This window comes from Canis lupus, chromosome 27, assembly GCF_048164855.1.
Source record: "Canis lupus baileyi chromosome 27, mCanLup2.hap1, whole genome shotgun sequence".
Taxonomy (NCBI): domain Eukaryota; kingdom Metazoa; phylum Chordata; class Mammalia; order Carnivora; family Canidae; genus Canis; species Canis lupus.
Window position 1 is genome coordinate 38,764,156 of NC_132864.1, and position 26,120 is coordinate 38,790,275.

The 26,120-nt window shown below is 54.3% G+C and overlaps 2 protein-coding genes across 2 annotated transcripts in view; one reads left to right on the forward strand and one right to left on the reverse strand.

Annotated features, from left to right (window-relative positions):
• The window catches only part of PI4KA (phosphatidylinositol 4-kinase alpha), a 118,768-nt gene extending 105,080 nt beyond the window's left edge, over nt 1–13,688 (forward strand). Inside the window, exons 43-55 of the mRNA XM_072803635.1 lie at nt 2,288–2,408; nt 4,746–4,875; nt 5,922–5,992; nt 7,414–7,486; nt 7,576–7,646; nt 8,711–8,820; nt 9,237–9,341; nt 9,421–9,546; nt 9,991–10,111; nt 10,565–10,724; nt 11,480–11,569; nt 12,058–12,141; nt 13,222–13,688. Coding sequence (XP_072659736.1) covers nt 2,288–2,408; nt 4,746–4,875; nt 5,922–5,992; nt 7,414–7,486; nt 7,576–7,646; nt 8,711–8,820; nt 9,237–9,341; nt 9,421–9,546; nt 9,991–10,111; nt 10,565–10,724; nt 11,480–11,569; nt 12,058–12,141; nt 13,222–13,273 — 1,314 coding nt within the window. The 3' untranslated portion in view covers nt 13,274–13,688. The remainder of the gene's footprint in view (nt 1–2,287; nt 2,409–4,745; nt 4,876–5,921; nt 5,993–7,413; nt 7,487–7,575; nt 7,647–8,710; nt 8,821–9,236; nt 9,342–9,420; nt 9,547–9,990; nt 10,112–10,564; nt 10,725–11,479; nt 11,570–12,057; nt 12,142–13,221) is intronic.
• Nucleotides 13,689–22,240: 8,552 nt separating this feature from the next.
• On the reverse strand, nt 22,241–24,225 carry TMEM191C (transmembrane protein 191C). The gene is made up of 9 exons (XM_072803636.1): nt 24,027–24,225; nt 23,654–23,777; nt 23,443–23,493; nt 23,245–23,322; nt 23,051–23,107; nt 22,908–22,967; nt 22,745–22,809; nt 22,595–22,667; nt 22,241–22,369 (listed from the first exon to the last, which is right to left on the reverse strand). Exons 1-9 carry the CDS (start codon nt 24,179–24,181, stop codon nt 22,325–22,327), a joined length of 708 nt encoding a protein of 235 aa, XP_072659737.1. The 5' UTR covers nt 24,182–24,225; the 3' UTR covers nt 22,241–22,324.
• Nucleotides 24,226–26,120: the final 1,895 nt, after the last annotated feature.

The window sequence follows — 26,120 nt, forward strand, 5'->3', positions numbered from 1 at the left end:
TTTTCTTTTTCTTTTTTTTTAATTTCATCTTACTAGCAAAAAAAATGGGTTTGTTTGGGGGAAAAAAGAATTGCAATCTGGGACAGACAAGCTGTGGCAAAACCACAGGCAAAGTCCCTAGCTTACTCAATTCTTTTCTTTTTTTTTTTAAGATTTTATTTATTTATTCACGAGAGACACAGAGAGGCAGAGACACAGGCAGAGGGAGGAGAAACAGGCTCCATGCAGGGATCCAGATGCGGGACTCGATCCCAAGACCCTGGGATCATGCCCTGAGCCAAAGGCAAATACTCAACCACTGAGTCACCCAGGGGTCCCTACTCAATTCTTATTTTTATTTTTTGAGAGAGCAAATGCACACATACAAGCAGGAGGAGGGGGGATAGAGGGAGAGAGAATCCCAAGCAGGTTCCAAGCCCAGTACAGAGCCTGATGTGGGGCTCAGTCTCAGGACCCTGAGATCATGACCTAAGCTGAAATCAAGAGTCGGACACTTAACTGAATGAACCACCCAGGTGCCCTTGCAAATTACTTCATTTTCAAGTCATTTGAAATGATTCTTCTCTGTGAGGTTATGTCAACTCAAGACTCAACTAGTTTCATTGGTTTCTTTCTTGTTTTCCATTTCTAGGATTTGTTTTTTTAAGTCTGAGCTTGACAGGAGACAAATATATTTGCTTATATTGTTTTTAAAAGAAAGATAAGGGCAGCCCTGGTGGCTCAGCGGTTTAGCGCCACCTTCAGCCCAGGGCATAATCCTGGAGACCCAGGATCAAGTCCCACGTCGGGCTCCCTGCATGGAGCCTGCTTCTCCCTCTGCCTGTGTCTCTGCCTCTCTCTCTCTCTCTCTCTTTCTCTCTCTCTCTCTCTCTCTGTCTCTCATGAATAAATACATAAAATCTGAAAGAAGAAAGAAGAAAGAAAGAAAGAAAGAAAGAAAGAAAGAAAGAAAGAAAGAAAGAAAGAAAGAAAGAAAGAGAAAGAAAGAAAGAAAGACCAAAACTTGTAAAAATGGCTGGCGAGTGAGCAAACAGGGTGGAGTGGCCATGCTTAGTAATTTTTTTGACTTTAGAATTATCTCACTGTTTGTATAATTCGTTATAAAGGATATATACATATATTCATTTTCAACTAAATTGGCTAGCAAAGCAGATATTAAATGGATTAGGAAACACACAGGAATAAAATGCTAAAGTTTTTCCCAAAGCTAGAAGCCTCCATGGGCCTCAGTGACTGATAACACTTCCTCCTTGCTCAGACAGCTGCCTGCCTCCACTTCCCTGTGGTAGTCTCCTCATTAGTTCACCGAGTCCCCTCTGTGGTCTCGGCAAAGCTGACCACATTACCAGTTTATCATAAAAGAATATAACTCAGAACATCCAGGTGGAAGGGCAGCATAAGGCAAGAGATGTGGGAAGATTGTAGTGCTTCCATGTTCTTCAGGTGCCTGGCTCTCCCTGCACCTCCACCAACCCAGAAGCTATGCAAACTTTAATTTAAATGCACTACAACTTTATTGTTCATAGTTTATCTTTAGATCTTTTTGCTGGGTTACAGCATTGGGAAACCCATGGTGAGGAGTTATTTGAAGTTTGACTTGCTTGGTAAGCCCAACCAGCCAAGTTGAGGACATCTGTCCAAAGAATACTTTACCAGATGTGGGACCACAAACTGCAGTGGTCAGGGGAGAGGTCACTCCTCCAGAAGTCTTCCAGAAAGGCCAGTGCCTTTTTTAACTTTAGGAAAGGGTAATTAAAACTGGAGTTATGAGTAGCAGAAATGACTAAGAAGGAAAAAGAGGAGAGGTCCTTAGGATAGTGGCTGTGGTGTGTCAACTAATGAAGAAGTTATCTATGTATTAGAATTTTCTGGAGTCTGCCCATCACTGTGGAACATTGTTCTAAACAACCAGTTTATAGCTGAGTTTTAAGTACCCAGCCGACTCATTTCTCATACTTGACAATAGCAGAAATTGTTTGAAAAGTTATGGTTCTTCGAGTCCAGGGGAAAGCACAGAGGAAACAAAAGTTGGTTCCTTCCTGTTTTGCAGACCCCACCTCTGGGGCCCCATCTGCCCCACCAGCCAGCTAGCAAGCTAGAACTTGGCCTAGCCCCTGGACTGGGCTCACACATACCCAGACAAGCTTGCTCACACAGCCGGAAACCACTGGGCCTCACTTCTGGCTAGGTCTGCAAGTGCTGGGAGTCCATTCCTGCACTGGGTCAGCGTATCTCTCAGTGGAGAGGTGCCCAGGCCTGGGCTGATGGCAACCTTGCTCTCCTATAGATGGGCTACGTGCGAGAGTATATTTTGTGGGCAGCCTCCAAATCCCAGCTTCTGGCGCACCAATTTATCTGGAACATGAAAACTAACATCTATCTGGATGAAGAAGGGCACCAGAAGGACCGTGAGTATTTGTCACCTTCCTTCAGGCCTCACCCCCCCGTCTTTAACACTCCAGAGCCCTCCAGGGTCTGTGCTGCCCCAGCTCATCCCTCTGCTTCCCATCCTTTAGTGGGACCACTTCATCTTTAACATGCAGCGGGATCAGGACCCCCTCCTTCATGAAGCCTTTGCCAACCTCACCTCCAGACACCCTGCCTACCCTGGTACCATCCTGTGGCTCCCCAAGCACATGTGAGAGCTTCTTCTCACCTTGCGCTTGACCCAGCAATTCAATGTGGGGACCAGGTGGCCATCCAGGGCAATGGTTCTCAAACAGCTTGTCCACATCTTCACACCCTTAAACACTAGTGAGGCCTCCAATGAGCTTTCGTTTACGCGGGCTTTAGTTCTGTGTTAACCAATGTTGAACAATAAGACCAAAACATTTTAAAAATATAAGCTCATTACATGTTAACATAAATAACATATTTTTATGAAAAATAATTCAAAAAGGAGTGAGAAGAGGTGTTCCTTTACAGTTTTGCAGATCTCTTTAATGTCTGTAATAATGTCATAACATCTTTAGTAAAAGACAACAGGATTCCCATTCTGCTTCTGCGTTTAACCTGTTGGAATATGTTGTTATGGTTGAAGTCAATGCAGGGAGTTCAGCCTCACACAGACAAGGAGCTAGAAAAGTAAGGGGGGTTTTGTCATCTTTCCAGTTACTACAGATAGTCTTGGTTGATACTGCACCAAACACAGCAAGTGATAGGTTTTGTTTGGTTTTGTTTTTAAGTGATAGGTGGGGGTTTGGGGTTTGTTTGTTTTTTTTAATTCTATTCATTCATTGGAGAGAAAGAGTGAGACCATGAGCAAGGGGGAGGGGCAAAGGGAGAGGGAGAGCCTCAGCGGGGAGCCTGACATTTGGCTCCATCCTGGGATCATGACCCGAGCCAAAGGCAAACACTTAACTGAGCCACCCAGGTGCCCCTAAGTGACAAATTCTTAATAATTAATTGTGATGTGGATTTGATCCATATCAGTGAGTTTCTCATGCTCTTTCTTTAAAGTCCATTGGTCTACCCAGCACTCACACCTCCCACCCCCCACAGGACTTCGTAACATTACAAATCACAGGTATTAGCGCTCCCCCCTCTGAGTCTTACAAAACAGAAACATTTTCAAGTGTTGGGAAGCTGTCAAGCTCACAGTCACAGACACTGGTTTTCCAAAACTTGGTAATTTTCCTTAAATGGCAGATTCACCTTGTTCATTTTCAAGAAAATATCTGCCATATACCTAAGTCCAAATAACTGTATTTTTGTCCATCAGTCACTCTTTTAGGTAAAAGTGACGATCCCTGCAAAAAAGTTAGTTCAGTTGGACTACTTCCCATTTCATCACCCAGAATATCAAAAAGATGGACTCAGAGTAGAGTTTTTTTGTTTTGTTTTGTTTTTTTTAAGATTTTATTTATTTACTCAGAGACAGAGAGAGAGAGGCAGAGACACAGGCAGAGGGAGAAGCAGGCTCCATGCAGGGAGCCCGACGCGGGACTCTATCCCCGGTCTCCAGGATCACATCCTGGGCTGAAGGCGGTGCTGAACTGCTGAGCCACCCAGGCTGCCCTTTTTTAAAGATTTTATATATTTATTCATGAGAGACAGAGAGAGGGAGAGAGACAGAGACACGGGCAGAGGGAGAAGCAGGCTCCATGCAGGGAGCCTGATGTGGGACTCGATCCCAGGACTCCAGGATCACGCCCTGAGCTGAAGGCAGATGTTCAACCGCTGAGCCACCCAGGTGTCCCCAGAGTAGAGTTTAATAAAATAAGTCATTGTTTATTGCTTCACTAGGGACTTTTTTTTTTTTTTAAGATTTTATTTATTCATGAGTGACACAGAGAGGCAGGGACATAGGCAGAGACAGAAGCAGGCTTCCTGCAGGGATGCACATGGGACTCCAGGATCACACACCTGAGCCGAAGGCAGACACTCAACTGCTGAGCCACCCAGGCATCCCACCAGGGACATTTTTAGTGACACTGGCTTTTGTTCACACCATGGGAGCAAAGCCACGGGGATCCAGTCAGTGGCCACTAGCACGTTGGCTGACTGCTTGCACAGCCTCACAAGCATCTACACAGCAAGGAGAGCAAACGACGTATTGGTATATTTTTGACCATGGGGTCTGCTGAAGGGTCCCAGAAACCATACAGACATCTGCAGACCACACTCAGGACAGCTGGCCTAGGTGCTGGGGAACATCTGGACCACACATCTGACAAATACGTGGACTTTCCTAGAGAGCCTTCAATGGCACAGCCGTAGGCTCACCTTCTTGGTTTCTTTATTAGCTGACATTGGCGACCTCTTGGAGCAGTTAGTAGAGGAGATCACTGGCTCCCTGTCCGGCCCAGCCAAGGACTTTTACCAACGGGAATTTGATTTCTTTAACAAGATCACCAATGTGTCAGCCATTATCAAGTAAGTGGCGTCTCTCAGTCCTAGCTCATGGGAGTTGCCTGGAGGACCCCTGCTGATTCTGATGAACAGCCAGGGTTGGGAATCTCTGCCCTGGCCTTTCAGGTCCCCTGAAAGTATAGCAAAATGCACAGCAATGCGAATTTCAGAAAACATACCTTAGTTTCATTCTGGATATTGTCCCATAGTTTTGAGGCCACTCTGCTCTCCAAGTTCTGAAGGGTCCTGGGGTATTAGGAAAACCAGACTCCTTTGTAGCTCCTGGTGGGTGTCCTTTTACTGATTTACCCACCGGGCCATCCATGTGGGAGGGCTGATATCATCCTTGGGCACCAGTGGCACTGCCCATTTGTGTGGGACCAGGGCCCCAGAGTCATCAATAGGCCAAGTGCCTAGAGGAGGCCCCAGCAGGGGGAGCACTGGCTGCCTGTCTCCCCCCACCCCCAGGCCCCTCATTCCTCTGGCTACCCCAGTGCTCAGGCTTCTGTCTCCCTAGTCACCAAGTGGCCTCGCCTATATGTCCTGAGGCCCTTGCCTGGGCCCAGTACTAAGTAGAGCAGTGACTGGCAGCTTCTGGCCCACGAAGGCCTCTAGGGGTGGGAGGGGGCATTCCCTGGACATCACGTCAGGCACCTGATTCCACTTCACCCTATCATCCTCATCCTAGGGATGCAGGAGGTCAGAAGGGCCTGCCCAAGGTCATGCTGCAAGTAAACAACAGAACCAGCACTTGAGCATAGACCCCAGAGCCCACCATGTGCCATGTGTTTCTCTGACAGCAACGTCCCACACCCCACACAAGCATGGGGGAAAGATAGCCAGAAAACTCCACCTTGGTCCCCCAGGGGCCACCTGGCCCCTGACGAGTGCAGGGCAAGGCCCCCTCAGAGTGGCGCCTCTGAAGGAACTGGACCTAGCAGGGCCCTCAGTAGTAGCTAGAACTGGAAGAGGAATGGAGAGGCAGACAGGAGAGGCCCTGCACTGCCCCCCAGAAGCCCAGAGGCCAGTTCCTGCAGCAACAAAGCAAAGCTGTTTGTCCTGTTTCTCAGGCCCTACCCTAAAGGTGATGAGAGGAAGAAGGCATGCCTGTCAGCTCTGTCTGAAGTGAAAGTGCAGCCAGGTGAGCTGGGCCTCTTCCTGCGGGAAGGCAGGGCGGGCCTGGGGACCAGGGAGGCGGCTAACTGCTCCACTAACTGCTGAGGCTGGGCACTGGGTCCCTGGTGTCCCTCTCCACAATTCTGCCCCTGGTGAGCTAGGAGCCACTTCTCATCTGACACTATCTTCCTTGCTGCCTTCTATTTTTTTAAGCCCAGGTACTGTCCTTGGCAGTTGTTATTCTAGAGGTTTCTTGAACCCCATTGAAACAGGAACACAGGCTATAGGAACACAGGCTACAGAGACAGGGTGCCTGTCCCGAAGGGGGAAGTTGCTCCCTGGTGCCTACCAACTATTGCCATGTGGGAATTTGAGCCCAGTGCAGCCAGCTCTGTGCCTTTTCAAGTCAAGCTGGAAATCTAGACTTCACAAGTCTCCGTTTTTAACTACTGTCACAAGCAGTTTTCAAAACCGTGGCCATCCTGTGCAAACATTCACACTGGCTATCCTCGGTTTAGACCTTTCCTTGTCTTGTGTTGAACTCCCTGCCCTGCCTGGTGCAAAAGGCAGCTCAGCTTCTCAGAGAAGCTTTTACGTCCACATGTCAGTTCACCTAGTCCATGAGCCCCCAGCCCCCTGCAGCCCACGCCACCAGATCTTGTCCCAGAGGCACAGGAGAGCCAGCCAGGACTCCAGAACAGAACAATAGATAGCAGTCCTGAGAGATAGAGGCTGGAGCCGGCCAGGGAAGGAAGGTGCGAGAACAGGGAAGCGATGGCATGGTCCTTGTGCCCCTCCTCCCCCTGGTGGCAAAGCCCCCCTGACTCCACAGCAAGGCCTCACTTTGTTCCCCAGGAAACCCAGTCCTTCCTGTTGCAGGGCCCCTCCTAGAAGCCCACTCCCCAGTAGGAATCTCTCCCACTTCCTGGGGCTCAGGAAGGCTTGCACACACACACACACACACACACACACGTGCACACACAGCCCAGGGGGACCTGCCAGTTCCTTGACCAGGAATGGGCTTTCTCTTGTCCTCCCCACTTGACATGTACCCTGAGAGAGGGGGGGCTCCAGGCAGTGGGGTGAGTCCAAGAGCTGAGGAGGTTCCGGGTGCACACAGGCAGGGTAGGAAGCTCCTGCATGTCCCTGTGAGAGCAGGCACCCCTGCACCCGGCAGCGGACGGCTGGCGGGGCCACAAGGAGCAGGGTGCTGGGTCTGTGAAGCTGAGGGTTGGTGCGTCCTCCTGGAGAAGTGTCTCCTGGGAGGTGGCGGCTTCTTTGTTAGATATCAGGGAGGATCCAGGGAAAGACCACTTATCGGAGGATGGACCCCTAATGGCCCCAGAATGAGAAGTTATAAGTGCCCAGATGAGGCCCTAGGAGCCCCGTCTGGGGGCGGGGGTTCACACTTGGGCTCCCTGTGACTTCCGCTCCATCCCTGTACAGGCTGCTACCTGCCCAGCAACCCTGAGGCCATCGTGCTGGACATCGACTACAAGTCCGGGACACCCATGCAGAGGTGAGAGGCCACCCATTGTCAGCAGCTCCCTTACACAAGGTTCTCCTTTGCTCTGGCTCCCGTGCCATGTTCCTTCTGTTGTTTTTCAGTGCCGCAAAAGCCCCGTATCTGGCTAAATTTAAGGTGAAACGATGTGGAGTTAGTGAACTTGAAAAAGAAGGTCAGTGAAGAATCTCTGACACAGTTTGGGATCTAAGTGTTTTCCCTGGAGATGCCAGGTTCTTTGGGCATGTTTAGTTACTGTCCTGTGAAAGGTGACGTCCATCCGCTGTGCGCCTGAAGCCTGGTTTAGGGATGGCGTGGAGCTGGTGTAGAGTGACAGAGATCCCCGGAGGCCGGCCCCAGGCCAGCCGTCCAGTCCAGGAGGCACCTTCCTGGGGCTAAGTGGCCTAGAGCTTCTGGGGAGGGGGGTGTGCTGTGCAAGTGACACAGACTGGTGGCTTCCACAGCAGAGATAGCCCCCCACAGTTCTGGAGGCCTGAAGTGTGACATCACGGTGTTGGCAGGGCTGTGCTCTTTCAGAAGGGTTCCACAGAGAGAATCTGCTCCGTGTATCTCTCCCAGCTTCCAGGCTTTCCTTGGTGATCCTCAGCAGCCTCGTCACTCCGACCTCTGCCTCGTGAGGACAGAGCCTTTCTCCCTGTGTACCCCGTCCAGATTTTTATGCTCTGATAAGGGCACCAGTCATTGGATTAGGGCCCACCCTAATCCTCATTAACTTGACTGTATGGGCAAAGATCCTATTTTCACATAAGGTCAACTCTGCAGTTTTGAGTGGGCATGAATTTGGGGGGACCCTAGTCAACCCAAAAAGGGGGAGTGCCCCGCTGCCAGTATGGGGACACGTGCCTTCCATGGCCTTCCCTGCACTCTGGTACACAAATCCTCCCAGGCACCCTAGGGTGTGGACACACACACTCCTGCCCCCCAGTGTAGAGTGCCCGCCACTAATCCCAGCATACCTGGGCCCCCACTTCTAGTGAAAAGGGGGCTCTATCTTCACTTTCATTTAAGCTTAAACATTCTTTGGAAGAGACCCCTGGCCCTGTGGTTCCACCCACTGACGCCGGGTGTCTGCTGGGCCTTGTCGGCCTCCTTGGAGCTTTGCAGAGACCATCTCCTAGATTCCTAGGGTTCTAGGCATGTGAGCAGGGCTTGCCCCGGCCCCCACAGAGGGCCTCTCCCTGCCTCCGGGCTAACAGGCTGCCTCCGCCCCATGTGCAGGTTTGCGGTGCCGCTCCGACGCAGAGGATGAGTGTGGCGCACACGAGGCTGATGGCCAAAAGATCTCGTGGCAGGCGGCCATCTTCAAAGTGGGAGACGACTGCCGGCAGGTACCGAGCGAGCCCTGCCCTCCCTGAGGCTCCAGGTGCCCTGTGGGGCTGCACCTGGCGGACAAAACCAGAGATTGGCTTCCCACATTAAGTTGAGGTGCCACGGAGGAAACGGGCTTTCTGCCAAACCCAGGGCCCTCTCCAGCAGCTCCCACCCACTGTGCATCCCCTGGCCATCCAGAGGGAACTGCCCTAGGGAGCAGGAGCCCCTGACTTGCATCCCCCACCAGACAGCACGGGCTCTGTTCAGTCCAGTGCCAGATGGTCCAGCCCAGCATGATGATCCTTGAGGCCAGACACTCCAGACTCCTGCTCTGCTGTGGCCTCCCTCCCTCCTTCCTCACTGGCAGGGCTGCCGGGGGTCAGGTGGACTAGAGCACAGACATAGGGCACCTCTATGTCTCCCTGGCCTCCAGGACATGCTGGCTCTGCAGATTATTGACCTCTTTAAGAACATCTTCCAGCTGGTTGGCCTGGACCTCTTCGTCTTCCCCTACCGGGTGGTAGCCACCGCCCCCGGGGTAAGTTCCCCTGGGCAAGAGCCTGGGGCAGGGTACTCCCCATGCCTGCAGGCCTCAGCACCTGGCCCTTCCTCCTCAGTGCGGAGTGATTGAGTGCATCCCCGACTGTACCTCTCGGGACCAGCTGGGCCGCCAGACAGACTTCGGCATGTACGACTACTTCACACGCCAGTATGGGGACGAGTCCACCCTGGCCTTCCAGCAGGTGACCAGCAGGACAGCCTCCAGACCAGAGATTGCTGGCACTCTCCATCCCACCCACCCCCAGCACTGCCTTTGGGCCAGCACCCTGCTTCCCCTTTTACCTGCTTTTCTGAGTCCTTATGCATTTGGAGGTAAAACCAGGGTACCCCATAACCTTCCTTGGGATTCAAAGGAACCTGGAGGTGGACTCCCCAGGAGGAAGCCAATCTGTGGGGGTAGGAGGAATGGAATGCTGCCCCTGAATGCCCAGATGCAGTCACTCATCCCTTTTGTGTCTAAGATCTGGCTTGCTGATTTGATCTCTGCTTCCAAGGCTGGAAACAAGGGCCCAGAGGACACCCCCAAGCCTCAGGGTCCCAGGCAGGGAGGCAGGAGAACGCCTCCGAAGCCTTAGGAGGTGCAGCACTTGGGGGCCATCCATGAGTACCTGGCTCCCTCTGCACAGGCACGCTACAACTTTATCCGGAGCATGGCTGCCTACAGCCTCCTGCTGTTCCTGCTGCAGATCAAGGACAGACACAACGGCAACATCATGTTGGACAAGAAGGGCCACATCATCCACATCGGTCAGCCGGGCCCCAGGGCCACCCTCCTCCTCTCCCTTCACTCCCTAGAGCCTGGGGCAGGATGACAATCCCCACCCCACAGAAGAGCCAGACATGCTGGGGTCACCTAGCCAGGAAGGGTCCAGGTCAGGGTTCCATGCACGAGCTGTTGGCTGCCAGGCTGTGGGGGCAAGTGGCAGCAGGACCACATCCGAAACTGGAACTGGGCAGAGCATGGCTCTCCCAGCCCCAGGGCCAGCCTCATTTCTGCTCCAGCCTGGCTTCCTACCTCCACTTCCTCTTTTCTCTCTTGCCTGCTTGCCACGCCCCCTCCCACCCACCCCCACCCCTGCTATCCCCAAGAAAACATGGCCTGTGGCCAGCTCGTGGGGTATGGGGAGCCGGTGGCTGAGGCACGCCCACATCTTGCCCTACCACCTGATCCTATCAAGAATGGCTTTGGGGGTTTTGCAGACTTTGGCTTCATGTTTGAAAGCTCACCGGGCGGCAACCTTGGCTGGGAACCAGACATCAAGCTGACGGATGAGATGGTGATGATCATGGGGGGCAAGATGGAGGCTACACCCTTCAAGTGGTTCATGGAGATGTGTGTCCGTGGCTACCTGGCTGTGCGGTGAGCCCCAGGGAAGGCCCGGGGGCGGGGGGTGGGGTACCGAGACAGTGGGGAAGAGGGTGGGCAGGCTGGCATCAGTCCTGGTTGCCACTTAGCCTGCCAGGCTAGCCTTCAGAGGTCCCATGGGACCTTCCCAGGCCCCTTTGTGGATGGAGGGGCTGCAGTTTAGAGACAAAGAGCAAGGCAGGTGCTAGAGGCTGCCTCCTGGCCCCAGGCAGCCTGTGCCAGTGACTTCCTGCCCTGGGGGTCAGTGTCCCACCATGTTCCATAGTCTCCTGGGTCGTGGCCTTGCCTGCTAACACCTTGGGCTCCCCGCTCTGAGCTCCCCATTCACCCCCACCCGACCTGAGCATCTGCCATCTCCCAGGCTGCACGCTGAAGACTTACTGTCCTGGCTTCAGTGGCACACGGCCAAGGCCACACAATAGTGTTGTGACACCTGAACTCTAACCCAGAGTCTGTTGGAGCCTGCATCACGCCCACTCAGTGTCAGGGTGTGTTCGCACAGCACGCCTGCGCTTCCTCAGCCAGGCACAGAAACCATGGCTGGAGGCCTTGAGTGGGCAGGCCAAGGCAGGACACTCAGCCTGTTCAAGGGTGTGTGAGCAGCCCAGCTGCCGCAGGGGGCTGCCCTGGTGACCGCGGAGGTGCCAGGGAGCCGGGCCGCAGTGTGCAGCTGTCAGGTGGGGGCTGGGCTGCAGGACTGCGGGCAGGACCACCCTGCTCAAGCCGCCTCCTTCCCTGCCTCTCCCCAGGCCCTACATGGATGCGGTCGTCTCTCTGGTCACTCTCATGTTGGACACGGGCCTGCCCTGCTTCCGGGGCCAGACAATCAAGCTTTTGAAGTAGGTCCTGGGCAGACGCGTAACCCATTGTGGGGCAGTTGTCCTCTCCAGGTGGGAGCCTCCTGAGTGCTGGCAAATGTGGTCATTATCCAGAGCACTCCTGGGAACCCCAGAGCCGACAGGGCTCCTGGGTGAGGCACCTTCCCCACGCCAGGGCTGCAGACATCCCAGGGATCCCCTCATTTCTCAAGGACGCAGGCAGTACCCGCCCCTGCCTCCAGGCCTGAGGCTGCAGCAGTGTCACCCCATGCTGGTCCTCCCCCAGGGAAAGGGAAGGTCCGCCAGAGCCAGCTGGGGACAATGTCCCTGCCCCTTACAGCTGTTCCAAAAGGGAACATTCCCTGGGCTGACCCTCCCCTGAACAAATTCCCACAAATGCTAAGTATAGTCTGTTTGCAAGACCACATCCCATGGTGAGGGCAGCCTGGAGGGTGAGGTGCGCCCCCCACCCCACCCCGTGACAGCCCTGACACGGCCCTCGCCCCCAGGCACAGGTTCAGCCCCAACATGACGGAGAGAGAGGCTGCAAATTTCATCATGAAGATTATTCAGAGCTGCTTCCTCAGCAACAGGTGAGTCCCCTTCCGCTGTCCCCTCCGGGGCCACCTGCCATACCAGTGTTCACTGGGCACTTGCACGGGGCCGCACCGGGGCTGAGTGACGAGGATGCTGCTGTCCCAGGGGACTCTCTGTCCCACAAGTCCTGAAGGAAGCCCTCGCAGAGTGTTGGGGTACTGGGTTAGAGGGGCCAAGACTTGCCGAGGGGAACACCCAACAGAGGCCTAAAGACATAGTTTCCCACCTGGGGCCCAGGCTGTGAGGCCAAGTGAGCTGTGGTGAGGGGTGAGCACAGCCCAGCAGGCTGGGTGAGGAGACAGCGAGCTCTGAGAGGCCTTGGCCCCACCCCTGCTTCTCCGCACCTTCCTCCGGCTGCTGCCTGGGCAGTGACAGGCAGGGCGGAGGGGGACCAGGCCAGTTGGCCATTATGACAGGGGAGCTGTGAGAAGAGGTGGGTTCTGGTTCTGAAGGCACAGCTTGGGCTGTGCACCTGGGTGGACCTGGAGCTGAGCTTGCCACCCTGTCCCCCTGGAGGTACAGATGTGGGATCTAAGAGGAACACCGCGAGCCGCCCAGGGTGGGCCTGACAGGAGCAGAGAAACAGGAAGTAACTCAAGGGCAAGCATGGGGACCTGGACAAGAGGGCAGGATGAGGGAGGTCTCTTCTGATTGTTTTGTTGGCAGAGTAAGGCATGTGCTAGGAGGTGTGACGGGACAGGAGGACAGGGTCTCACTTGTGTGCCACATGCCAGGCCAGGGGCCAGAGTGGCACCTAATAGGGACAGCTCCTCTCGATGGATCCCCAGGTCCAGGGTGTAGGCCCAGGACCGAGGGCAGGTATTTGGCTGAGAAGTCCCAGCAGGAGACAGAGCAGAACGGGGCTCACACAGCCATGGTCGCTGGTGGGAGAAGGAGTGTCCCTGAAGAGGGGCTGGCAGGGAGGCCAGAGGGGCTGCAAATTTGCATTTGCACCTTCAGGGAGGGGAAAAGGCACCTCCTGAGTGCAGCTTTCTGGGCACACATGAAGGACTCAGAAGGGTGAAGGGCCCCAGAACCAGACAGTCCCCCGCAGCCTCCCTCTGCTCTCCTTCCAGGAGCCGGACCTATGACATGATCCAGTACTATCAGAACGATATCCCCTACTAAGGGTGGAGCCAGACCAGCTGTTGTGGCCACCCCCAGCCGTCGTCCCACAATCATGGAGCCGAGCGAGCACATCCCCACCCTGGCTGCCATGCATGGTCAAAGGGGTGAACTACTAGTGGCCCCGTCATTCCATCCACTGGAGTTATTTTTATAGGACAAAAGTACTCCAAGCAGAGCCTGGCAATCTACTCCTTCCTGGCATGACCCACATACGACATGTGAGGCCGAAATGACAATCATCTGAGGACACTCCGTGCATGGGTGTAAATACTTCATTTGCACCAGACACATTCCCAACACATTCCCTACCTGTCTTACGGCATAGGTACATGAAGTATTTTCTTGTGTATAAAAAATTATATTCAACTTAAGATTTAACCAATGTGAACAAAATAAAAACCAACAAAAGTGCGGAGTCCAGGTGTACGCTCAGCTAAGGGGTGATTCTGGATCTGCTGGGAAGGGAGCATGGCAGTGGAGGGACAAGGAAGGCTAAGCGTGGCCGGCCGGGAAGGCTCTGGGTGCCCAGGGGCCCAGTTGTGAGCTTCACAGACGTGACTCAGCGCAGCGCGGACGCACTGACGGTAACGCCGCTCTGTTCCAGCTCCCGTAGCGGCCACCCGACTTTCCCATCCGTGTCTCTCCGCCGCTCGTCAGCGCAGGGAGGGCTCCACGTCCTGCCTCTGCTCCGGCCCTTTCCCGTCTCCAAGGGCTCTGCTCTGGGACCCTGGAACCCCTGTGCAGCCGGCCCCCAACGGCCATCTACTCCCACCCACTGCGGCCCTCTAGTTACCTTAAGCAGACAGGAGTAATGACCCCAAACTAAAGGAGATGACACAGAGCAACTAGAAATAAGTCACTAAAGTTAAAGATGCAAAAGAGCAGTTAAAAGGCAGATATAGGTGAAGAGAAAACCAATCAATGAGACAACGAAATTACCAGAAAACCAAAAAGGAAAGTTGAAGGAGAAGTGCGGATCAGCTTCCGGTGGGATTCTGGAGTCGATGAGAAACATACTCCACTTCAGGAAGCATAGTTGAGTCCTGAGCAGTATAAAAGAATATTAGAAAGAAGCCAAGGAGCACCTGCTGCTCAGTGGGTGGAGCGTCCGACTCTCAGTGTCACTCAGGGCATGATCTCAGGGTCGTGAGATCGGGCCCCGCCTTGGGCTCTGCGCCAGCCGGCCTGGAGTCTGCCTGAGAGTCTCTCTCCCTCGGCCCCTCCCCCTGCTTACACTCTGTCTCTAAAATAAATAAAATTATTTAAAAAAAAAAAAAGCCAATATGTAATTTAAAAAATCGAGAGAAGGCAGGAAAAGAAGAGGAAGAAATAACCAATGGGACAGAGTAACCCTGTGACAGCGGACTCTGGTCTGGTGGCATCTTTAGTGATGTTACGTATCAGCGGACTGACCACTGCAGTCAAACACAGGATTGCAAAGTGGATGAGGGAGGAAGAACCAAGGAGGTGCTGAGGAGGAGGCACTTATGAATAAAGCCATAACCCTAAGGTAGAGAACGCAGAGAAAAAGGACTTCCTGCCTGCAGTTTGTGCACATTCATAAAGCAAAATTTGACAGAATTCAAACAATTCCACGGTTAGAGTTGGACATTTTATTTTATGATTTATTTATTTATTACATTTATTTTATGATTTCATTTATTTATTCATGAGAGACACACAGAAAGGCAGAGACACAGGCAGAGGGAGAAGCAGGCTCCGTGCAGGGAGCCCAATGCGGGACTCGATCCCGGGTCTCCAGGATCACGCCCTGGGCTGAAGGCAGGCGCTCAACCGCTGAGCCACCCGGGCTGCCCCAGAGTTGGACATTTTAACAGCCTTCCCTCCAGTCGATAGAACAACTGGCAAGAAAGTGAACCCAGGAGACCGACCCCGCGCCTGACCTGATGGCCATTTATAGAACACACTCCAGCAACAGCAACAGCCCCGGCGTCCCCTCCGCCGCCACAGGCCGGCTGGCTGCTGGGCCGGGACGCGACTCTCGGCATCGCGCAGCATGTGTTTGTTCTCCGCATGGAATGGAGTTAGGGCTCAACAGCCATAAGCTAGCTGGAGGAGCCCTAGATGTTTAGGAATTAGAAGAGTAGAACTAGGGATCCCTGGGTGGCTCAGCGGCTCAGTGGTTTAGCGCCTCTGTCTCTCTCTCTCTCTCTCTCTCTGTCTCTCATGAATAAATAAATAAAATATTTTTTAAAAAGATACCAGAAAATAGGGTGTAATTTGGAGAAAGATCAACTAGAAGATAAGGGTGGGGACAGCATAGACAAAGCAGGATAAATACATTATAAAATGATAGAAATACATTCATACACAGCAGAAGTTATCCTAAACCAGAATCTGTGAAAACACTTGTCAAATTGGCATTACGAAGGAAGTCAAGGGCCGCCTGGGTGGCTCAGTGGTTGATCACCTGCATTTGGCTCAGGTGTGATGATCCTGGGATCGATTCCCGCATCGAGCTCTCTATGGGGAGCCTGCTTCTCCCTCTCCCTGTGTCTCTGCCTCTCTGTGTGTGTGTCTCTCACGAACAAATAAAATCTTTTTTAAAAAATTTAAAAATCAAAAAGACCATCATGACCACGTGGGTATTGTCCCAGTGATGCAAGGTTGGCTTAATATTCACTAAGCAATCAGTGTCATTCAATTCACATGGACAGTCTGAAGGAGAAAAACAATATAATTTCAGTAGGTTCAGGAAAAGCACTAGATAAAATTGAACACACATAATACTCAGCAAACTAGAAATAAAAAATGTCCTCAATCTGATAAAGATCATCTGAGAAAAAAACTCACAGCTAACATGTTAACGATGAAATATTCAAGGTGACCCTCCCACCCCAAGGTTGGAGCAAGACAAGGGTGCCCTGCCCATTACCACCACCTCTACTGGCATCGTACTGGGGTGGGGGTGGCCAGCGCAATCGGGCCAGCAGTGGCATAGGCTGGAAAGGAGGAAGAGAAACCTCCCACTTGGTGCACATTAACATTGTCTATAAGATCCTGAGGAATCAGGGGCGCCTGAGTGGCTCAGTGACTAAGCAGCTACCTTTGGCTCCGGTCATGATCCCAGGGTCCTGGGATCGAGTCCTGCATGAGGCACCCTGCTCAGTGGGGAGCCTGCTTCTCCCTCTCCTACTACCCCTGTTGTACACTCACTCTCTTGCTCTCTCTCTCTGTCAAATAAATAAATCTTAAAAAAAAAAAAAAAAGAGCCTGAGGAAATCTACAGGAAAGTTCCTGGAACTAATAAGGAAGGGCAGCAATTTTGCAGTACACAAGGTTAATATACAAAAGTCAGTTGTATTTCTACATGCTACCAATGAACAGTTGGAAAATGAAATTTTTAATACTCTAGTAGACCATTTTAACAACATCCAAAAACCATAAAATACCTAGGGATAAAAGTAAAGGTGTAAAAAAAAAAGTAAAGGTGTGTGAGACTTCTACACTAAAAAAATCAGGGGATCCCTGGGTGGCTCAGTGGTTTGGCGCCTGCCTTTGGCCCAGGGCATGATCGTGGAGTCCTGGGATCAAGCCCTGCATCGGGCTCCCTACATGGAGCCTGCTTCTCCCTCTGCCTGTGTCTCTGCCTCTCTCTGTGTGTCTATGAATAAATAAATAAAATCTTTTTAAAAAATGCAAATCATTGCTGAAATAAAAACAGGATATTGGGATGACTGGGTGGCTCAGCGGTTCAGCGTCTGCCTTACAGCCCAGGGTGTGTTCCTGGAGACCCAGGATCGAGTCCCACGTCAGGCTCCCTGCACAGAGCCTGCTTCTCCCTCTGCCTGTGTCTCTGCCTCTCTCTGTGTGAGAGCATTCATGAGAGCATGAATAAATAAATAAAATCTAAAACAAAAAACAGGATATTGACTAATTATGCCTGAGAACTGGAAGACTAAATTCCCTGCAAATTGTTCTCTAAACTCAACTTACATTCCCAGATATTTTAATGGAAATTGACAAGTCAGGCCTAAAATTTCTACAGAAGGGGAACAGCCTCACATAATAAACTATAATAAGTCTGAAATAGACCAGAAGTTGAAATGTGAGCTAAGAAACCACACAAGGGTCACTTTGGCTCAGTGGGAAGAGCATGTGAGTCCTGATCTCAGGGTCGTGAGTTTGAGCCCCACGTTGGGCATAGAGATGACTTTAAAAAAATAATAACGAGGGGATCCCTGGGTGGCGCAGCGGTTTGGCGCCTGCCTTTGGCCCAGGGGGCGATCCTGGAGACCCGGGATCGAATCCCACGTCGGGCTCCCAGTGCATGGAGCCTGCTTCTCCCTCTGCCTGTGTCTCTGCCTCTCTCTCTCTCTCTGTGACTATCATAAATAAATAAATAAATAAATAAATAAATAAATAAATAAATAAATAAATAAATTTAAAAATAACGAAATTATACAAATGTTAGAAGATGTGGGTGAGTTTCCTCAATAACCTAGAAGTGAGAACTTTCCTACCAAAATCCAAAATCGATACAGGAAAGTAAATTGTTACAAAACAACGTATGGATAGCAAACGAACACCATGAACAAAGTACAAGGCAAATAGTAAATATTTACAAAGGATCTCAAAATGGCAACTGAGGGAGAAGAAAACCCTACAGTCCTGAATTTTTCAGGTAAGCAAATGATATTTACAGAAATAGAAAGGCAATTGGCCCTGAAATATAAAAATATCCCCAACCTTGATCATAAGATAAATGCAAATAAAAGCCACACTCAAGTGCCGTTTCTCACCTCTCAGACTGACAAGACTCCCCGTGTGACCATATGCACCATGGCTGAGGCTGTGGGGAAAGGGGGCGTCCTACCCATGATGGTGGGAATGGAAAACAGTCCAAGCCAAAGAGGGATCCGGGCAGTATCCGGCACTGTCAAGTGTGGGATTACCCTTTGACCACAATCCCACTTTTAGGAATTGATCTCAAAAGACTGTCTGGCGAAATACATGGGTGTTTGCAGAAGGCTCCTCATTGAGATACTCCTGTTTGGTTTTTGTTTGGTTTTGTTTTTAAAGATTTTATTTTTAAGGAATCTCTACACCCAGTGTGGGGCTCGAACTTACAACCGCAAGCTCTGCCCACTGAGCCAGCCAGGCGCCTGCAGATGCCCAGAGGTACTCTAGCAAAGCCTGAGAATCCACCCACATCATTGCATTTGAGACATTCATCTGGCCCTGCTCAGAGCCAGGGGCTGAAAGAGGAGCAGAGAAGTCCATGTGGCTCGTGGGGTTCACCTAAGAGAGGGGAGAGGGACGCCTGGGGGGCTCAGCGGTAGAGCAGCTGCCTTCGGCTCAGGGCAGGATCCTGAGGTCCTGGGATGGAGTCCCACACCAGGCCCCTTGCAGGCAGCCCGCTTCTCCCTCTGCCTGTCTCTGCCTCTCTCTCCCTCTATCCCCCCATGTCTCTCATGAATAAATAAAATCTTAAAAAAAAATAAGGGGAGAGCTCTGACTGTATATTTTACTTAAAAGGGGGGTAAAAAAGGAGAGTCCATTAAAATAGTCTGTTTTTTTTGTAAGGGAGTGTAGGCAACAGGGTAGAGAGCAGAGGTATAAGAGATTTCTCTAAAATGTCTTATTTCAGGGATCCCTGGGTGGCGCAGCGGTTTGGCGCCTGCCTTTGGCCCAGGGCGCGATCCTGGAGACCCGGGATTGAATCCCACATCGGGCTCCCAGTGCATGGAGCCTGCTTCTCCCTCTGCCTGTGTCTCTGCCTCTCTCTCTGTGACTATCATAAAGTAAATTTTAAAAAATAAATAAAAAAAAAACAAAAATAAAATGTCTTATTTCAGAGATTTGATTGTGTAGTTACAGATCATAAAAAATAAGATAGGGCAACCCAGGGGGGAGGGGGGCTCAGCCATTTAGCACCAACTTCAGTCCAGGGCCTGATCCTGGGGACCCAGGAACAAGTCCCACAGCCGGCTCCCTGCGAGGAGCCTGCTTCTCCCTCTGCCTGTGTCTCTGCCTCTTTCTCTCTCTCTCATGAATAAATACAATCTTAAAAAAAAACAACAACAACATTATTCATGAGACACAGAGAGGCAGAGACTCAGGCAGAGGGAGAAGCAGGCTCCTGGCAGGGAGCCCGATGCAGGACTCAATCCCCAGACCTGGGATCAAACCCTGAGCCAAAGGCAGATGCTCAACTGCGGCCACCCAGACAACCCCCAAAAAATAAGATAAATTCAAACAAAAACTTAGAAAAAAAAATAAAGATAATGCCTGGGGCACCTGGATGGCTCAGTCAGTTAAGGGTCAGACTCTGGGTTTCAGCTGAGATCATGATCTGAGTCCTGAGACTGAGCCCCACAGCAGGGCTCCTTGCTCAGCACACCTTGCTTGAGATTCTCTCCCTCCTTCTGCTTTTACCCCCCACCCCACCCCACCCCACCCCCAGCTCATGCTTTTTCTCTAAAATAAAAATAAAATCTAAAACAAAAAGAAAGGGATCCCTGGGTGGCGCAGCGGTTTGGCGCCTGCCTTTGGCCCAGGGCGCGATCCTGGAGACCCGGGATCGAATCCCACGTCGGGCTCCCGGTGCATGGAGCCTGCTTCTCCCTCTGCCTGTGTCTCTGCCTCTCTCTCTCTCTCTGTGACTATCATGAATAAATAAATAAAATCTTTAAAAATAAAATAAAATAAAATAAAATAAAATAAAATAAAATAAAATAAAACAAAAAGAAAGAAAAAAAAGATAATGCAATGTCTAAAACTTGAAAGCCAAAAAAAAAAAAAAAAAAAAACACACACACACACAATCACACTTGTGAAGAGGCCTATTCTTTTTTTTTTTTTTTTTTTTTTTTTTTAGTTTTTTAAAAAGCAAGACGGGGCGCCTGGGTTGCTCAGCTGGGGTCAGCTAGGGTCACAGTGTCATGGTTGTGGGATGGATTCCTCCCTCCAGCCCTGCACTCAGCACAGAGTCTGCTTCAGATTTTCTCATCCTTTCCCTCTTGTTCTCTCTGTCCCTCTCAAAGAATTAAGTAAAATCTTTTTTTTAATATTTTATTTATTCATGAGAGAGAGAGAGAGAGAGGCAGAAGGAGAAGCAGACTCCCCACTAGGAGCCCGATGTGGGACTCGATCCCGGATCCCAGGATCACGCCCTTAGCCAAAGGCAGACGCTCAACTGCTGAGCCACCCAGGCGTCCCAGAATTAAGTAAAATATTTTTAAAAAATAAATAAAGGGGATCCCTGGTTGGCTCAGCAGTTTGGTGCCTGCCTTCAGCCAAGGGTGTGAACCTGGAGACCCGGGATCGAGTCCCACATCGGGCTCCCTGCATGGAGCCTGCTTCTCCCTCTGCCTGTGTCTCTGCCCCCCTCTCTCTCTCCCTGTGTCTATCATGAATGAATGAACGAACGAACGAATGAATAAATAAATAAATACATACATACATACAAATGGTGAGGATGCAGAACTTCTGATGAAAATGTAAAATGTGGAACCCCATCTAGCGGTTCGTCCTCAAACCCAGCAATCCCACGTTTGTGCCTATACCCAAAAGAAGTGAAGGCAGGGACTCAAGCAAATGTTTACACACCGATGTTCACAGAAGCATTAGTCACCACAGCCAAAAGGTGGGAACAACCCAAATGCCCGTCTATGCATGAATCGATCAACAAAATGGTCAGCAACAAACTGTTATAACGAATATAATACAAACAAAACGTTTACACCAATTGAAAGTATTTAATACAGGAGAAGATTACAATTCCTAGACAAGAATGTATTTTTTTGGACAAAACACACAATTCCTATTTTTAAAAGATTATTTATTTATTAATGACAGACACAGAGAGAGGGAGAGGGAGAGGGAGAGGGAGAGGGAGAGGGAGAGGGAGAGGGAGGGGGAGGGGGAGAGGGAGAGGGAGGGGGAGGGGGAGAGGGAGAGGGAGAGGGAGAGGGAGAGGGAGAGGGAGAGGCAGGCTTCTTCCTGCAGGGAGCCCGACGCGGGACTCGATCCTCGGGCCCCAGGATCACGCCCCGGGCGAAGGCAGGCGCTCCACCACTGAGCCCCCCAGGCGCCCCCCAGAATTTCTAAATTTGATAAAACTTTATACACAGGGTTACATAAACAAACTTAACTCCAAAAAGACTAAAAAAAAAAAAAAAAAAAAACTCACACCTACAAATCAATAAGAAAACCTGCGGAGGCCACAACCCAAACCCCCGAGGGTGGCGTGCGCGCGCCCCCGCAACGAGTACGAGTCCACGGAACAATGTTAGTACCAAAAAGCGTAAAGAATCAAAGTAGGGCGGTGTGTGCAGCAGGCAAGACCCCCCCCCCGCCCCGGGTTCCTCACTCGCACTCAGCGTAGGACGACGATCCCACGAGGCCGCGGCGGCCGCACCCCGAGAGCCCCCCCAGGGATGCGCGCCGGCGCCCCGGGAGACCCGACCCTCTGCCCTGCCCCCAGGCTCGCCCGCGGGGTGTGGGGGGGCAAGGCAAGCTTAGCTAAGGTACTGGCCCCTTGCGAGGTGGCCCTGGGGCGGCCGCGGGGGCTGCCGGGGCCCTTGGCGCGAGGCCCGGGCGCGGGCGCCGGACGAGGGTCGCTGCGCTGCAGGCGCACGAGCCGCCCGAAGTCCCCGCGGCCGCCGAGCCGGAGCTGCCGGGGCCGCTGGGCCGGGGGTCAGCACGGCCCCCCGCGAGTCTCCCCGGCCCCCGCCGGCGCCCAGAAACCACACGGGACACCGAGGTGCGGGCGGCCGCGGCCAGCGTGATGCGCTAGGCGGGCAGCAGGCCGCGCGCGCGCAGCTCGAGCAGCGGGGACAGCGTGTAGCGCAGGCGGCGCCAGGCGGAGGCCGAGCCGCAGCGCGGGAGCCCGCGGAGCGCGCAGGGGTCCGCCCGCAGCACGTGGAGCAGCGGCAGCGCCAGGAAGCCGAGCGGGAGCAGCAGCAGCGTCTGCAGCGCGCCGCGCGCCCAGCACCTGCGGACCCAAGGACGGACAGACGGACGGACAGGCGGGCGGTGGCGGGGGAGCCGAGGGGTGGGCCCGGGCCCCGCGCGCCCGCCGCCGGCTCACCTGATGCCCGCCCTGCCGGCGCCACCGACAAGCCGCCTCTCCTGCGGAGGGAGGGAGCCGCGTCTAGCTGGGCGCCCGGCGGGGCCGCGGGCTCCGCGGGGCGCGAGTCGGGAGGGACCCGTCCCCCCGCCGCGCGGGTCCGCGGGGGGCTCGCCAGTCCGTCGGGGGCGGGCCCTCGGGGAGGTGGGGCCCCGGGGGCGCGGGTGGGCCCCGTGGGGCGGTCCCGCCCGCCGCCCGCCGCCCGCCCCGCCGGGGCCCGCGCTCACGCAGTCGGCCCTGGCCACCTCCTCCATGAGCGAGCCCGCGCAGTCCTGCACCCGGCGCGGCTGGGAGTCGCACCTGCCGGGAGGGCGCCGAGGTGGGCGGCCGGACTCGCCCCGCCGTCGCCCCACCGCACCCCGGCCCGGGCCGCTTACACTTCGGCGCCGCCCCGCGAGGCGTCCAGCGCGGCCGCCGCCTCCATCACCTTGGCCTGCAGCTCCTGGGGAGGTGGGCGAGGCCTCAGGACCCGCGGGGGAGCTCGCGGCGGGGCGCCGCAGGCTGGGGGCGCCGGAGCGGCTCTCGGCGGAGGGGCGGTACCTGCAGGACGCCGCTCTGCTCCTGGAAGCTGGCCCAGGCCTCCTCCGTCCGCTGCGCGCCCTGGGGGGAGGGAGCCCCGATGAGCCCCGGGTAGCACAGCCTCTGCGCCCCGCACCCGGCCCGGCCCCGCGCTCCGCCCGCACCTGCCGCAGGCTCTCCGCCTGCTCGGCGTGCTTGGCCTCCACCAGCTCCACTTGTTTCTTCCGGCGGATCCAAGGAACGTCAGGAGTCTGGGGCGCCCGCGACCCCGCCCCCGCCCCCGCCCCCGCCCCCAGACTGTCATGCCCCCCACCCCGCGCCGCCGCTCGCGTCTTGGGAGGGCCCCCCACCCAAACACCTGCAACGCCATCAGCTGGGTCCCGAGTTGCTGCTCTGCGTGCTGCTGACTCAGCTGTTCGCCTCCGTAGTAGAAGAGCTGGGGATGGGGTCTGTGAGCGCGGGGTCGGGGGCTTGGAGGGGCGGGGACTGTCCTGGGCGGCGGGACCCCAGGGATTCCTCGGGGACGCCGGAGCCCGAGGCCCGCCCCCTAGTGTACCTGACTCGACAGCTCCTCCCACTGCTCCTGCAGCTGCCGGTTGTGCTGCTCCTGCGGGTGGGGTCGAGGGGGCTGCCTGGGCCTCTCGGAGACCCCGGCCTCGCGGGGGGCCGGGCACCACCCGCGGCCCCGCCGTACCCCACGCGGGGCCCCCCCGCCGCACCCCACCCGGGGCCCCCCCGCCGCACCCCACCCGGGGCCCCGCCCGCACCAGGTCCTGCTTGCGCTGCTCCGCCGCCTCCAGCAGCCCGCGCGCTCGCTCCGCGCCCTCCCGCGCCGCCTCGCGCGCCTCCCCGCGCAGGGCCCGCGCCGCCTGGTTTCGCTTCCGCTGCAGGCTGCAGAGGGGAAACTGAGGCGGCGCCACGGCGCTCGGGCCCCCGCGGCCTCCGGGAAAGGCCAGCCGCGAGCGCGGCCGAGGAAGCCCGTGCCGGGTGCTGACCCTCCCCGTCGTGGGTCCCCACCCTCCAGGCCCCGCCGGCCTAGGGCGGAGGTTGGCGCCCGGGCGGGGAGGAGGAACCGACGAGCCGGCCGCCCCCTCCGCCCAGCCGCGGGCGCCGCCTTCCGTGGGACCGACCCCCGCGCACCTGCGCTCGCGCTCGCGCAGACCCTGCAGGCGCCCGGTGAGGCTCTCGCTCTCGGCCTCGAGCCCGCGCACCAGCTCCTCCAGCTCCTGCTTCCGCAGTCGCCCGTCGCGGTTGTCCTTCTGCAGCTGCAGCAGCAGCTCCTGCGCCTCGGCCATGGCTCCGGGGGCTCGGTCCCCCCGCCGCTGCGGGCCTCGGGGACCCGGCGCGCGGGCGGCGTCACAATGGGCGGCAGGGGGCGCCCGAGCGCAGGCCCCGGGCCGCGGCAGCCGCGAGTCCGGCGGGAGCAAGCTACGTCCCTCGTGCAACAAACGTTACGCAAGAGCCCAAATCGGATCCGCACAAGGTCGATAAAATACTAATACCTAATGCAGAAAAACGAAGAAAGACTGATTCCCAGTATTGACGATGGAACTTGCAAACTCTCCCCGAGCGTAGACATCAGTCACACCTCACTGGATGGAACGCCCGAGATCTATGCATTTCACCGTATGTAATTAGGTTTCATTTAAAAACCCACTTGGGGATCCCTGGGTGGCTCAGAAGTGGGCGCCTGCCTTCGGCTCGGGTAGTGATCCCGGGATCCGGGATCGAGTTCCCGCATCGGGCTCCCGGCGGGGAGCCTGCTTCTCCCTCTGCCTGTGTCTCTGCCTCTCTCTCTGTGTCTCTCACGAATAGATAAATCTTTAAAAAATAAATAAATAAAAATAAAAACCCACTTGGAACAAAAAAGACACCGTGGACAAATGCTACAAATGGGTGACAGGATAGAAAAAGATCTTTGTCATCAGAGCATTAGTAACTAGAGTATATGGGAAACCCATATAGGGTTTCATAGGGGCCACTATGAGACCAAACATCAAAGGGACGGATGGGGCATTGCCCCGAGGGGAGCCCACGAACGCCCAGGAAGAGTCTGAAGACATGCTCTGCATTTTCCATCAACCAGAGCAGCCAACAGAGTAACAGTCAGTTGACATCAAATATAAGCAATGATGTGAGTGAACCTGGTAGCCCTGTGCACCGACCTCGGGTCACTGGGGGAGCTGTGGGGTAGGAGCAGTGACTGGGTATGTGGCCCTCCAGGATCCACAATTTAGCTGTGGAGTATATGCCCCAGAGGAACTTTCTGACATGTTTGCAGAGCATTGGGAACTGCCCAAGGGCGCCTCCAACGTGTAATTAAAGACTGAAATATGATATATGAAACTATTTATATATTTTTAAGATTTTATTTATTCATGAGAGACAGAGAGAGAGGCAGAGACACAGGCAGAGGGAGAAGCAGGCTCCGTGCAGGGAGCCCGACGTGGGACTCGATCCGGAAACTCATCAGAGATCACGCCCTGAGCCGAAGGCAGACGCTCAACCACTGAGCCACCCAGGCGTCCCACCATATGAAACAATTTATAAAGGAATCCCACAGAGCACCTAAAATGAACTAGGATCTACTAAGATCAACATGAAGAGACCTGAAAATAATGTCGATGCTTAAAAAATAGCAAGTAGAAGGAGATGTGCTGGGGATTCACATAAACTACGTAGGCAGGGGCGAGTGAGTCCCAGGGGGTGGGGAGGAGGAGGGGGGATGGGGTGGGAGGAGGGGGCTGTGCAGGGACAGGGGCTGAGGGTGGGGGCCGCGTGCTGTACCTCAGGGGCCCAGCGGAGAGTCACCACGACTCGCAGGTGTCAAGGGGAGCTAGGTTGCTTCTCACTAATTCTGAGAAGTGTAAGCAAGACCGAAGTCACTTCGGGTTATTTATACAGGAGCAGGAGTGGGCAGGACTGGCCAGACTTCCCTGCAGTGGGGGGGGGGGGTAGGGATTGGGGCACTGGAGAGTGCCTGGGACAAGTCGGGGATAGTGGGGGGCACCTGAGTCGGGATCTGGCAACCAAGCCTCTTGGTGGGCTCCTCTCACACTGTCACTCACGCGGCCCTGCTGCCCCCGTGTTGAGCCCCTCACGGGAGCAGCGCCCCTACCCCGTTCCTGCTGGGCCAGGGCTGCTTCTGCTGCTGGGCGGGAAGGTTCCTTGGGACCCAGGGAAGCCTGGTTAGAGCCCCCCGCCCCGTGGGGGGCATGAAAAGCTCCAGACGCT

Coding starts and splice junctions, on each gene's coding strand:
- TMEM191C (XM_072803636.1), bottom strand. CDS start 24,181: ATGGCCGAGGCGCAGGAGCTGCTGCTGCAGCTGCAGAAGGACAACCGC. Junction 23,778..24,026: donor CTGCGCGAGCGCGAGCGCAG/GTGCGCGGGGGT, acceptor TCCCCTCTGCAG/CCTGCAGCGGAAGCGAAACC. Junction 22,968..23,050: donor AGGCGGAGAGCCTGCGGCAG/GTGCGGGCGGAG, acceptor CCCTCCCCCCAG/GGCGCGCAGCGGACGGAGGA.